Here is a 14,612-nt window from a genome sequence, read left to right as displayed (position 1 = left end):
CCCTCCCCACAGCCATGAAATCATTTTTGTTGCTACTTTATAACTGTAATTTTGCTACTATTGTGAATTGTAATGTAAGTATTTTTTAACATAGAGGTTTGTCCTGGGGGTCATGACTATGAGTTGAGAACCACTTGTTGGTGGATATGTGCCTAGTTTTTTGGTAGAAAAGTGTAATTAGATGATTCCTATCCAGCAGTGTGATTAAATCTACCAGTGACAACTCTTTAAAACATAAGTAGGCAGAAGAGCAGTCGCTGAAACTAAGCCATCTCATTCTTTGGACAATTGTTAGGTTTGGACAATTGTTTATTTTTTCAGTAAGTATTTCTGTGGGCCTTATTTGACTGTTCAGATAGTTTATGGTGATCATCTATAAACACAACTAGCTAAACTATTAATGTTTTCAACTTAATATTAAATTACAAATGTGTCTGTTTTCCTAGACTCTTCATAGTGGAGAAGGCATCAGCTTTGGGGTCAGCTTTTAGAATGTATATACCATGCCAACATTGGGGAATATAAGTGACTATGCACAACCCTTTTCCTCCTGTAGCATCCATTCAAAAGGTACTCATGTGCTACCCTTTTATTTGCCTTTCACTGTGTTGATTATTTGCCTTTTTGTAACAGCAAGATCTCAGTATGTTAAACCCCCATTCATAGTCAGGCTGATAGTTGGAACTGGTGCACCCCCCCTTTTTTTCCCCCTCTTTGCATTACTTCATTCCCTACTGGGAAATTTGGCAGCTGGTTTTGATCAGTGACCTTTGAGATTAAGTGACTTTACCCTCTGGATAGAAGTGTGAGTTTTTTTCCTACTCTGAGCTCATTCTCTCAATTTAGGCTTAATTGAGAAAGATTTGGCATAAGGAATGGCAAGGGCTTTGGTCATTTTTCCCAGTTTGGTTATGATTAGGCTTACAGAGAAATTTAGCTTCAGTGAGTGAATTGAGTATGAGAAGTCTTGAGCTGCTCAGACTTGGAGCTAGAGAGGACACAAGTTCACTTCCCAGCACCTACGTGATAGCTCACAAATGTCTGTAACTTCAGTTCCAGGGGATCCAAATAACCCTCTTCTAACTTCCGCAGGCACCAGACATGCATGCGGCACACACATCTACATAGCAGGCTAAACATTTGTGGTTTGAAAGAATGGTCCTCAAAGGGAGTGGCACTATTAGGAGGTGTGGCCTTGTTGAAGGAAATGTGTCACTGTAAGAGTGAGCCCAGAGATTTCTTTTGCTCAAGCTTCCTTCAGTGTGACTCTAAGTCGACTTCCTGTTGCCTGCAAAATGTAGCATTCTCAGCTCCACATCTGCCTGCATGCTGCCATGATGACAATGCATGGAACCTCTGCAACTGTAAGGGTTGCCATAGTCATAGTGTCTCTTCACAGCTATAGAAAACCCTAAGACAACATTTACACAAATCTCATTATTCTTGAAATTTTCTCTAAATCTTCTGCCTATACCAATTTACTCAACAAAGCATTTGAAACACTGCTTTGCCTGGGTTTAAGTCAGAGGGATACTAAGACAAAGAAGGCACGTCCTCTTAAAAAAACAAAAAGCTTACAATGTCAACTAAGTCCATCAACCAAACTGGATTGAATTGTAAGGTTTTCCCCATGGTGTCCAAGCACCAGAGATCATGAATTACTTCGCCATACTTTGGATTATTGCATCATTTTACCCACAGAGAATTAACTGATTTTGAATACTTTGGTCTTAATTTGACCTATATCTTTTTAAAAAGATTTTAAAAAGTTTTCATCATTTTTTTTTATATTGGAATCACAAATCCAAAGCACTAGGTTTATAAATTAATGTATTCATAGAAGAAAAACAATGGCTGAGTTTGGGAAAACAATAGATGAAGCTTACCCTGTGAACAGAAAATTGACCATGTAACTAGTTTGTTCTTTTTAAAAATTGCATTAGCCCTGTCTGTTCTTATATTTTAACTTCTTGCCCCAACTTAACTTGTAAACATTACCGCTAATTTCAACCTTGGGTATAATGTAGAACTTTTTTCTGTGGCTACCTCCTAGGTCAGATAGGTTCTGTACTTTCCTTAGGGCCCCTGTGTTGACTGCTCTCCCTGCTTTTTGCTACCCGGCTACTCTATTGCATTTCAGGTCATGAACAAATTATCTCTTTAGGGGATGGATGTTCAGCCACCCAGGCAAAGAGCACATGTAATCCAGTGGGATTTTTAAAAAATCTGCTCAAATGGGACTCTTATTAAATGATTTGCTGAGCTTTAGTTATTACTTTCAGAATAATAATAGACACTTTTATCATGATATCGTCTTGTCCCCTAGATTCTGAAGTCTGTAAAAGGATTTTCCCAGCACATAAGGGACTCATTATTTCATTAGCAAATGGTTACTCAACAGCAGTTCCAGACCTTCAGAAACATGAGACATGTTTTTCTTTTGAAAGGTCCACCCTTATGGTAAACATTAAAATGCATCATTTTACATGTTAACTATAGTAGGTTTGGGGGCAAATGTTCAATGTATCTTTAAAAATAACTTTGCTCTTGAATTTTGCTTTTGACTAATGGGACTTCACAGTCACACAAGGAAGGTGGTAAGGAAAATTACTAGAAAGTGTAGCCTACCTAAGGGGCAAGCAACAGTGAAAGCTATTTGTACTATCCTGTGTGGGAATGTTATGTGAACTCCTCTAGAAAACTTGCTCTATGGTAGAAACAAAAAGACATAAAGTACTAAAGCTAAATATAGGATTAGCGTTCTCAGGGATGCTTCCAACTTAAAATGCATCGTGATTAAAATAATAGACTAAGTCAAGAATGGCAGGCTCAGCTGGTGGCTCTGCCATGCAGCCTGAGCATGTCATCTGACTGCTTTGAGCCTTCATTTCCTACTGAGTCACACAGCCTGCGATTCTCAAGAGAGTGAAGTGTGCAGAGAGTGTGTGAAGCTCTGGGAAGGGACCCTGACTCTTGTTCAGGGCTCATAAGCATTAGTTACTTCAGGGCTACTGTTAGACTGCCTGGCTTAGCCGTACCAGCACAGTGGACCTATCTCATGATGAAAGCTAGGAAAAAAAAAAAAAAAAAAAAAAAAAAAACACTGGTGCCTGTTTCCTTACCATTGAATATTGGCAATCCCGAATAAAATATGTTAGGTGCTTCAGGAGAGGAAAGGGTTAAATTCTTAGGCAAGAAGAGAAGTGAGTTAATGCATATTTCTATCCCGCTGGTCCAGATGAGAGCATGCCTTGAAAGACTTCCAGATGTGGAATGTGGGCCCTGAGAGCCAACAAAGTAAAATGTCATCAGTGTCATCCCAGTCTCCTGTTGAATGGCAGCTGATAATTTGTATAGCTGGCAAAATGTCTGGAACAGTGCTATCAACGAGTGCACTATTAATAACACGCTTTTATCTGCTCCTTTATCACTGACTTTTACTCTTTCCTGTTGCCCAAACCTGACACCCGCTGGTTCCACATGGCAGTGCCGGTATGGCACACCAGGGCACCCTTCGTGGCTTAGATTCTTGCCCTGTGTTGCCTGTGTCTCGAGACACAATGCTAATAGTGTGTTGATTCTAAGCCTGCTGACACACACCTCTCTTCATTGTGGGGAGGCCCTTAGGTGACTGGCAAGATCGTATATTAGGACAATTATTTTCCCCTCGAGCTTTGTTGAATGAAGGATGAAATGTATTTGTAATATTTCTGTGTATGTATTTTAGAGGCTTATTTGTAGTCTAAATATAGCAATCAGTTAAAATGAATTTTGCCAAAGTGTGGTTTGGAATTGCTTATTCTACATCACTTGCCTCTAATGGCTAGAGACATGTAAGGGGAGGAGGGGTTAGGTATCTTGAGGCTCTGAGTACTCAAGATTATGGGTGGGAGTGGATTCCCTACCCCACACCCCATGGAAACTGAAGCCATACCACTGGAGCTCACATCATGAGTACCACAGTGCCTAGGACAGGACAGAGGCCTGAAAAATGCCAGTGTATTTGTATCAAGTCTGTGTGTTTTTCAAGTTTCAATCTGGCAGAATAAGTTTCCCATTGCCCACTAAATTTCACTATCAAATTGACTAGCAAACCTGGAAGTGGAGAATGCAGTTCATCTTAAGCAAAATGAAGAGTTACCATGTATGAAGTAGAGCTGCCAAAGGGCAGAGAGCATCAAAGAGGAAACTGGGTAGAGAGGACACGATAGCGGGGCAAGAACCAACAAATCACAGTGAAGGCCTGCTCTAACCACACCAGAAGTGGGCAGGCAGGTTTTCTCAGGTTCAGCTTGACAGAGAAGACCGACATATGCAAAGTAGTGAGAATCAAAGCAGATACCCATGTGGGAAATAGGAGCCTGAGTATGGTAGGTAGGGCGTTGTGAGTAGCCTGCTAGGCTGACCTCAGTTGGTTTAGGAGAATGCACAAACCCTATACCAAACAGATCTAGTACCTAGAATATGGCTCTGATCCTTTCTCTTTATCAGCCTTCATCAGACAGCTTCTCAGAGAAAAAAAAAAAAAAAAAAAAAAAAACTATCCCGCTCAAAGATTTTTGAACCAACAGAATTAATGCCACACAAGAAAACAGGCGGGGAGAGGTGGCAGAAAAGAAATAACTAGAAAAATTTTATACAAATGAAATGGCTCCATAGAATATAAAATTGATAATCATATTACTGTGATTTAAAATACATAGGCAGCAATTTCTCTGTGCAGTCAGCAAGAGCTCAATGCAGAGAACAATTTCAAAGATGGGCCAGGCATGGTAAGATAACATATACCTATAATCCCAGCACTTGGAAGGTAAGAGAAAAGGGCATTGCTGCAAGTTTGAGGCCAGCCTAGGCTGCATACCAAGGCTCTGTTTCAGAGTGGAGGCTGGAGGGAGGAAGGCTCAGTTGTAAAGTGTTTAAACTGCCTCAATGCTCAGTGTCCCACTTTCTAAGGACTTTTAAAGACCTACAGATTTAAAATGTAATGCATCAACTAGTGGAGACGCCAAAGAGAATCTAGACCAAGTTATATTCGAAGCTACAAAATAAGAGTTATCTCTACCTTCAAGAAAAAGTTTCAAGACCAAATGTCCAGCCCAATTTCACTATCTCATCCTACTCCAGTACATCCATCACCAGCAATAACATCTTTAACATCTAAGCTACACATTTTAGAGGCAACAATCTAAAGGCCGGTAAATTATGCTCTGGTCCAGGGAAGCAAAGTTTATCTGTCCTTTGAATGGTCACAATTCATGTACATAGCCATTTTTGTGGGGGGCTCTCCAAATCTTCCTTTCGAGTCATCGGGTCAGGTAATTTTATAGTTCATTGTAAGGCTCCAGGTGTACCTCAGTAAAATGGCAACCCAGTTGCTTCCTAAAGAACTTTCCAGGAGAGTCATGGAAAAGAGATGTTCTGAGAAGAATCATCAAGAACCAGACACTTAACTATGAAGCCATCGTGCTCTGTGGTCCTGCTGTAAGTGTAGTCAGAGCCTCTAGAAGCCTGAGTGTGGTTGCAGCCTCTGCAGTTCCCAATCATCTTCATGCAAAGATAAAACTTGACCTGAACAGAGCTCAGCTTGTGAGCTTGGACACAGGCAAGTTTTGTCAATCAGCTACACTCCCTGCTACAAGAGCCATCTGTTAACTCTGCAAACTCTGGGAAAGCACCTAGAAAGTTCTCCAAAGACTTTCACACCTTCCCTATGATATCTATTTGGATTTTCATTCACCTACAGAAGATAGAATTAGTTCAAATAGTCCTACAAACAAGACTGAGTCTTATTAGTAAGATTCTCTTGCCCATGAATCAGCCCAAGACAGTGAAAGAAAGAGTGGTTTAAGAAACATAATCCATAGGTGTGTTAAATCAGGACTCACTGTGGTAATTCTAGCCACATGACCCAGGATGGGGACCAGTCACCAGGCGGGGTCACATTGTGGTTGGAGTCCAGGGCTGCTGGGCTGCAGTCTTCCTGGGGCTCCTGTTCCTTGACTTCCAAGGCTTTGAGTACCACTGAGGAGGATGTGCTCTTCAATATGGCAACAGCCTCTGTCCGGCTGACCTCTGTGAGCTCAATCCCGTTCACATTCAATAAAATGTCACCTGAGGCCAGAGAAGCAGAAGCATCCTCAGTGAGTGCAAATGGAGTTCTGATCCATGTGTGACAGGACAAAGGCTGACTGTACATATGGACAGGGTGAGAAGCCGTGTGTCTCTTGAGCTCATAGTGACATGAGCACATGGGAATGTCTTGTTGGGAGTCTCTTCAGATTACCTACCAATGTTCACCTGTTGCCTTATGTGAGCTAGCTTTGTTTGTTACTTAGCCAAAGACAATCTACAAATTCACTCTTCCAATTTCCTGTTTTCTTTCGCACACAGAACAATCTATAAAGAGCTTTGATGCGTGCACAAAGCCTGATGTGTGGGATGCTGCCAACAAACAGGGACCTAAAGAGGAGTCCGTGTCCGGCTCAGGAGTTCAGAGCAGACCAAGAATAGGCCTGGTCCTGAGCTTTCACAGAGATGGAAAGCGGGTACCATTTGTAGTCACTGACTCTTTCATGCCGTGCAGAGCCAGCAGTAACTACGTGCCGACTCTGTGCACAAGTACTCACTCCTGTATGTCATATCCTCTCATTAAGTCACTTCTCATCAGACCTCATCATTCTCCACTCAGGTGCTTGCCGAGCAGCAAGAGATGTTAAGAGCTACTTTCCTATCCTTGCTTTCTAATTAATTTATCTCTTGGTTTCTTCGGAAGGGGGGGTGCCTTTTATACATCCTCTTTTTCATATGGAATAATTGTAGACAGGACGAAAATGACAATGGGTGGCCTCAAATGCTTGCTGTCTGGAAAAGAAGCACACCCTGACTAAATCCTGTACCATGTCACCAACTCCCCCTCCCCCCAAACTCCCAGCTCATCAGGCAGAGTGACTGTACTTGAGAAACTTTATTTTTGTCTTAAATCTGGGCTTTTTAAAAGCACAATTCCTCTGCCTAGGCAACCTCTTTCATGTGCTTGAACAGTGTTTTAAACACATCCTTGCAGAGGTAAACTGCATACTTCCTGTCATGTATCCACAGGAGTGGATAACAGAGGTCTACTTCTTACTAACGAGCAAGTTCCTTCTATGGTATTTAATTATACCACTGAATTGACATCTATTAACTGATTGAGCCCACAAAATGGCATAATTCATCAATCAGTTTCACTCCTGGCAAAGAACCAGTTAGAATGTGTGGAACTAAATTATGCCTTAGAAAGAACATGACTCATGGGTTTAGTGACTGTCTGTCCATGCCAGAAAAGTCTAGGGACTCTAAGCTTGCCCAGCAAAGCAGCCTCGCATCCGCTCACATGCACTAAGAGGGGCGAGCCTGAACTACAGCTACACACATGTTCATCCTAGTCAAAGAGGCACAGCCATGACGGCCAGTTCCCTCTCACATGTTCTCCTGGACTCTGAGAGAGCAGTTAGCTAACTCAGCAAGCTGCTAACTCCTCCCGAGGCTCTGCACCCCAGCACCTTAATCCTCTTCACTTTGTACCTGTTTTTATTCTTCCATCTCTGCTTATGACTCCTCCGGGCTCAACACTGATGACATAGATAGGCAAGTCCCATTCCCTGTGTGATGCTCCCCCTCCAACGGTCATGCCGAGAGATTCGCTGGGGTCTTTTCGGACACTTACAACCTTCTCATGACAAGTGGCTGCAGGATGGAGAGGCTGAAGGTACAGACAAAGAACATGGTACATGCACTCACAAGGCATTTCCACAGACACACAGTTTTCAATGCATCAATAAGGTGGTGGTGCCCAGTGTCGTCGAGAACTCACAAAGAGAACCATCACGTAACAGAGTTAGAGCATCACAGATTCCAAAAGTTTACATTTCGAAACGGAAGAGTAAACAGACAGGGAACAGCCTGGAGACAGTGGTAGAAATCTGGAGCTTACAAAGTCAACTGTATCCCAAATCTCTCAAGGCAGTCATCCAGTTTTGACAGTGGTAGGTCAACTTCATTGCTCATGAATATCAGTATATCTTTTCACATTTAAAATTAATTTATTGTGTGTGTGTGGAGGTTTTGGGGGGCACATGCCATAGCATGCACGTGGGGTTCAGGGGACGAATTGCAGAAGTTGGTTCTCTTGCTCCGTTATATGGGTCCCAGGAATCAAAGACAATCTGTCAGGCTTGATAGCAAATGCCTTTACCCATTGAGCCATCTTGTTAGCTCAGCAAGCTTTTCTATGTTTAAAAATTAAAAAAAAAAAAAAAAGACCTTGGGTGATGGCTTGGGGGCCAAAATCCTTGCTGCACAAGTCTGAGGACCACTGGATCTGCAGCACTCATATAAGAAAGGACAGGCCTATAAAGATGGTGGCTCAAGTGTAATCTAGAGTTCAGAGATCGACAGAGCAAGGAAATAGGCAAGCTCTGCTCCAGCGAGAGATCCAATCTCAAGGAGTATGATAGAGCACAGCCAAGGAAGACACCTGATGCCATGCTGTGATCTCCACGTGCACACACTCAAGCATGCACATGCACCCATGTTTGTAAATACACACACGTGCATGCATGCAAACCATGCACACATGCAGAAATTTGCTTTGTTTTATCCATCTTTCCCATTTTGGGTACTTTCCAAATATCACTGAGAAGTGTGTGTGAGAGAGACTGATGGTAGTGATGGAGAAACCCAAAGTTCTCAGTAAATTCATCATGCTGAGTTGCCCAACTTGGAGTGGAAGGAGGAAAGCAGACATAATCCTCTCTGTCTGTCTTTTCTCCTCACTCCCTACATTGGAGACCTTGGATTGTTCCTAAAGCATAAAAACCCGACTTATGGTGAAATATAGTTCAAGCCGATTAAAAAATATGGGCAACTAAGAAGCTATATGGAATGTTCAGATTTTAGAATGTTTACCTAGGGTTTAAAACATCAACATTTTAGACATCTGAAAAGCATCAGGGCTACCCATGCACCCTATAGGTTGATATAAAAATCACTGCTGAGATATGGTTAACATGTCTCTGTGTCACTTCTCTGGTCATGTTCCCCTTCCTCTCTCACAGGGGTGACCCCAGGACTCACGATGGTGCCTGTTAGTGTTTAACTCTTCAACTGGATAACTTTTCTGTTCCCACAAATCTTGGCTTTCTTTCATTGGTATTTCTTGGAGCATTTAAACTCCTGTTTCCAAATGTCATATTGTTTTCCAAAGTCACCTTAAAAACCAATCATCAAACAGTCATGTACTTCACTTTTCAGGTGGTGGGAGCATTTTGGAAGGCAGGTAGAAGTATGAATGGAAAGACCTGGTTTCCCAGGAATTCAGACACATGACACAGGGCTGTAGCAGAGATCTGACTAGACACTCCAGGCTTTTCATAGCTCACAGTAGGAGGGGGGAAGGAATTATAAAGCCTCACTGTGTCACAGGCCTCATTTTTAGTAGTTTAGTGAATGAAAATATAACACATTCTGCTTAATTCAACTGAATTCATTACTTAGATATAAGCTTTGTATAAGGTATTTTAAAATCTCACATTATATTAATGAATATTGTCAGAATAACTTCAAAACACTAACTATATTTATTTGGAAGAAGGTACCAGGGAATTTATCCAGAAAATTCTTTAGCAGAGTGTACTTGGTCTGTCTAGATTGCTTTGTATACATAAACATGGAACTTAAGGGTTTGTGAAGACATGACTGGCTAGGGATTTAGGATAAAGGTAATCTCAGGCCCCCTGATTATACAGCAGAGTTTTTTCCCCCTGCAAATATTGCTCACAACAAAACAAAAACAAACAAAACAAAACAAACTCAACTTGTGGCCTGATGTGGAAGGAAAGGGCATTCATTCATTCATTCCATCCTCTCTGTTTCAGGAATAGGCTACATATAAGGGTGTTTGATTGCTTTTTTTTTTTAACATTGATTTATTTTTATGTATATGGGTATCTGCATCATGTGTGAGCAAGGCTCTCAGAGAGGAGATCATTGACTCCCCTTGAATTAGGATTACAGATAGTTGCAAGCTGTCTTGTAGGTGCTAGGAACAACTGGCAGCAGGGGTGGGTTGTAAGGGTGTCCCCTGAAAGGACAACAAGTGTTTTCAACTACTGAGCCATCATCTCTCCAGCCGTTTGTTTTTAGTAACAAGTGACATAAGGTCATCAGCTATTGGGAAAGTGGCTGCTAGAATCATCATGGGACTAGACAGTGTTTGTGTTGATTAGACACCCATTTAAATGAAGTGTAGACTTTGCATCTAATAAGTCACACACAAAAGTACAAACTAGGCTGATTTGCCTTGCTTGAGGAAAGGCTGCAAAGAAGAAGGTGGAAGGAAGTATTCTACTCACAGACCCATTCTGCTGGGTCCACAGTAGTTGAAATTTTCCCTGGGGCCACTGAGACAGCTCAGTAGGTAAAGGAGCTTGTCACTAAACCTGCTGATGTTAGTTTAAGCCCTGGGACCAATATGTTGGGAGCAGAGAACCAAATGTCATGAGCTGTCCTGTGACCTCTACACATGTACCATAGCACATGTATGTCTACATGCATACACACCTAGACCCACAAAATAAATGAATATTAATTTTTAAAAATCTCTGGATTTGAATGCCGTAAGACAAGATAGTGTTCCTGGCTTGTCTAAGTGTTGCCCTCCCTAATGTCCTGTGGGTTTCAAGAGTTATAAGTATCTTCCTAGTCCCTTGTATAAACACAAAAATATTAAAAATAGCAGGGGAACTGTCATCATTTCCAGGCAGATTGGGAAACTCAGAAACCAGAAGCCAAGCAAACTTCTTGCAGCAGTTCAAAGTGAATGGAAAGAAAAAAATTCTTACACAGAAGGAACATTGGTTTAAAATATGACATACATTTGATTTAGACTGGAAATCTGGTCTCTTTGGAAGGGTTGCAAGCTGGGATTTAAACACCCCCAGCATCTTCCCCATTCCTGCTTGGACGGGAGACACCTGTTACCTCCCAAGTATGAAAATAGGACCTTGGTCTTTTAGCTTCGTGAACAGCACTTCTTGAAATGACAAAGTCCAGAGGTAGCCCTTAGAGACATTAAAGTATACAGCTTTCCTAAGAAATAGCCCTTTGCAGGAGCTGTAGACACACTTGGCTGGGTCTCACCTTAGAAGCCATGTTCCTCTCCCCTGGGCCTGGGGACCACCAGCCATTGTTGATCCGGCCAGCTTCTAGAAAGATGTCCGGGCTAGGCTGTCGAACCTGACGGGACACGACGAGATGAACACGTCTTTCACTGGCCTGGACAAAAGGACATCAAATTAGCCACTTTACAGACCTGGCTCCAGGGCCTTACCAGCGTACTCCCTTTATTAAATGGAAGAATAAAGTGTCGAGCACTTCTTTTTAGGCAGTGCCAGAGACTGAGCCTAGGGTCTCTGAGCAGGCTAGATAAGTACTCCGCCATTGAGGTCTACTCCTGACCCCTGTAGATGTCTTTTTTGAAAAAATGTAGTCAAAGATGGAAGGATACATATTTTAAAACAGATTTTTTTTTTATTTTTAACGGTGTGTAGGTGTGTGTGTGTATGTATGTATGTATGTATGTATGTATGTATGTATGTATGTGGGTATGTACATGTGAGTGCAGGTGTACTCTGAGCCCAGAAAAGGGCATTGGATTCCCCTGTAGCTGGTATATAGCTAGTTATAAGCCACAGGGTGTGGGTACTGGGAATTGAACTCAGGTCCTTGGGAAGAACAGTGTGCACACTTAATCAATGAGCCATCTCTCCATCCCCAACTATAAATTTTTCATGTCAGTGCCCAGCTTCTATTTTGGCAAAAGCATAAACTACTTTCTTTAACTAGAAACCAGGGGCTAAACATCTCTTCAGGGCAAAACCTAAGAAAGGCCTGACTCAGGCAAGCCTTTGAAGAGGCACTGTTAGATCTTTCTAGTGTGCTTTCAAGGGTGAGCTCAGCTGCAAACAAGTATGGCTGGAAGCCTTGCTGAATAGAGCAAGGTGCACGGTGTGAAGCAGCGTACATCAATTCTAACTCAGTGGTCAGCAGTAAAGAGAGACAGTTGGAGGCAGCAACCCTGACACTACAGAAATGAAAATACTGTGTCTGCACTCTCAGAGATTCAGGCATTGAACCTTTGGAATACAGGGATGACAGCCGGACTAAAGCCATTACCTTGACCATCTTTAGTGACTACCACTAATTCTGGTCCTTACACACACTGGTACTTAGGCAGAAGATTTAGAATAGCAAATGTATTTCTTATTGGAAAGGTTTGTTCCATATAGTAAATTCCAAATAACTTTCTGCCACAGGTCAGTTCCCTGTATCCCTGACTGTGGGTGTCAGAAGCCAGACATGCCAACCCCTGAGGTTTTAGATCTGCAGGCCACACAGACGAGACCCCAGGCCTGAGGATCTCATAGGAACAAGGCTGATTACTGAAATTGAAATGGCAAGTAGACCCTGCTATCACTTTAGTGAAATGTGGTGATGGAAGAGGCATGGCTCAATTTGGTTAGAAAGGTACCTGGGCAAAACTAGGTTTGGGAACTGGGAAGATGGAAAAAGGCAAGGTCTGATGGTTTGCCTCATTATCCCAGCTCTTGACTACTAACCACAGCAGAAACAGACACTGATGTGCCTGTCTCTCCTGCATGGGTATGGGGTCATAGAGAAGTCAGATCACAAAAGAAAGGCCAGGCAGTCTCTGCTTGTCTCCATTAGCTCAGACAGTGGGAATCAAGATGTTTGCTTTTTGCTGGCTGTGGTTTGAATGTATGTACCCCTCATATGTGGAAATCCTAACCCTTGAGTGTTGGGAATCTCCACTCTGGTCTCACTCCTCCCATTCCAGATCCAGCCCCTCAGAAAGCCCCTCCCCTAGGGCTGCTCAAGACCACACCTACAGGGTATTTAAGACCTAGTTACCATACCTGCCTCGTGATTTCTCTCCTGCCTTTCTGAAAGTCACCTGGGAGTTGCTTTGCTCTGTTTATTAAAACCTGTCCTTGCTGGGTGGTGGTGATGCATGCCTTTAATCCCAGCACTTGGGAGGCAGAGGTAGGCGGATCTCTGTGAGTTTGAGACCAGCCTGAACTATAGGAGCTAATTCCAGGACAGCCTCCAAAGCCACAGAGAAAGCCTATCTCAAAACAATACAAACAACAACAATCTGCTATTATTAATTTAGTTTGATTTGGCTTATTGCATTGGCAGAGAATACCCAATAACTGGGGATCTAATACTTATCACCAAAGCCTTTGACTCAGTCCCCATGAGTGGGATTAGTTCCCTTATCAAAGAGTTTGTTCTTTCCAGCATGTGAGGATACAACAAGAAGATGCCACATATAAGAAAGTCACCTTGGGATAGAAATGGTTCAGTGGATAAAGCACCTACTGAACAAGCATGCGGACCTGGGTTCAGATCCCCAGAACCCAAGTAAAAATGGGAGAGGTAGCAAGGGTCTGTAATCCTGGTACCCCTGTGGTGAGATGGAAGGCAGAGACAGGAAAAACTGGCTGGCACATGGAGTAGCAAACAATAAGAAACTTTTAAACAGGTGGAAGGTAGGACCAACACTCTAGGTTGTCCTCTGACCTCCACATGCCTCCTGTGGCATGTCCATACCCACACTCACACACATGAATGCATACACACACATATGCATGCATGCATAATACACAGAGGTTTAAATGGGAGGGGGCATTTCCAGATACTGAACCTACCCCATAACTTGATAGTTGGAATTGTAAGAAATGCATTTCTGTTGTTCATATTAATGTAATCCGTTTAGGGGACTTTGTTTGCATAGCAGTCCACAGAGACTAAGGGACCACTTCTCTCACCTTCATTTCCAGAGCAAAACTCCCTCTTCAGCCTCAGGATCTAGGGTCTTAAGAACCAAGAACTCTGACAAAGCAATTGGGTCCTTACAGTTGTCCAGCACTGACCAGCCCAAACCTTCCGTACAATGATATTGCTATTCAAAGGCTCTCTTGAAACTTGGGGGTCATCATCTGGGTGGTTACAAATTAGACTAACTTTTAATACAATTGTTGGGCATAGTAAGAGTATTATAAATATAACAATGGATGGTCATCTTGGTGAGCTGTTCATTCCATATTCATGGCAGAAAAAGCTATCAAATAGCCCCATAGAGGAAACTTGAATTTAGCGAGGATTTCCTTTATGCACAGCCCTAACCAACCCAGTCAGTACTTGTGTGCTCCTCCTTTGCTAGTCTACCTTGGATTCCCTGCGATCCCTCACCACATCTGAAGCTTGCATCAGAACAGAACATACATGGGTTTGTGCGTGTGCATGGGCACACACACAGGAACACTCAGGTAACACACCATGAAGAAAAGCACAGAACATGGAACTATGGCGTCACCAATTGTGTTCAATTCCTTGAAGAGTGTTGCAATAATTGCGTATCTTCCTCTGGATTGCAAGCCTCACTCAGAGGTTATCTTCACGAACTCTCTCCAACTCATGGGAAAATAAATGGCAATGAACATTCAGGTCACAACATCAATCACAGAACCTGGGTTTGCTCTCTTATCTTT

At 42.5% G+C, this 14,612-nt stretch overlaps 1 protein-coding gene across 2 annotated transcripts in view; it reads right to left on the bottom strand.

Moving 5' to 3' along the window:
- Nucleotides 1-14,612, bottom strand: part of Lnx1 (ligand of numb-protein X 1) — a 104,035-nt gene that overhangs the window by 2,913 nt on the left and 86,510 nt on the right. For both annotated transcript variants that reach the window (XM_051198349.1, XM_051198350.1), the window contains 3 exons: nt 11,179-11,313; nt 7,564-7,741; nt 5,886-6,111 (listed from right to left, as the gene is read on the bottom strand). In XM_051198349.1, coding sequence (XP_051054306.1) covers nt 5,886-6,111; nt 7,564-7,741; nt 11,179-11,313 — 539 coding nt within the window. The remainder of the gene's footprint in view (nt 1-5,885; nt 6,112-7,563; nt 7,742-11,178; nt 11,314-14,612) is intronic.

The sequence above is a fragment of the Phodopus roborovskii genome, unplaced genomic scaffold (genome assembly GCF_943737965.1).
Source record: "Phodopus roborovskii unplaced genomic scaffold, PHOROB, whole genome shotgun sequence".
Classification (NCBI taxonomy): Eukaryota; Metazoa; Chordata; class Mammalia; order Rodentia; family Cricetidae; genus Phodopus; species Phodopus roborovskii.
Note: the sequence above shows the minus strand (reverse complement) of the source record. Positions and strands in the feature narration are given on the sequence as shown.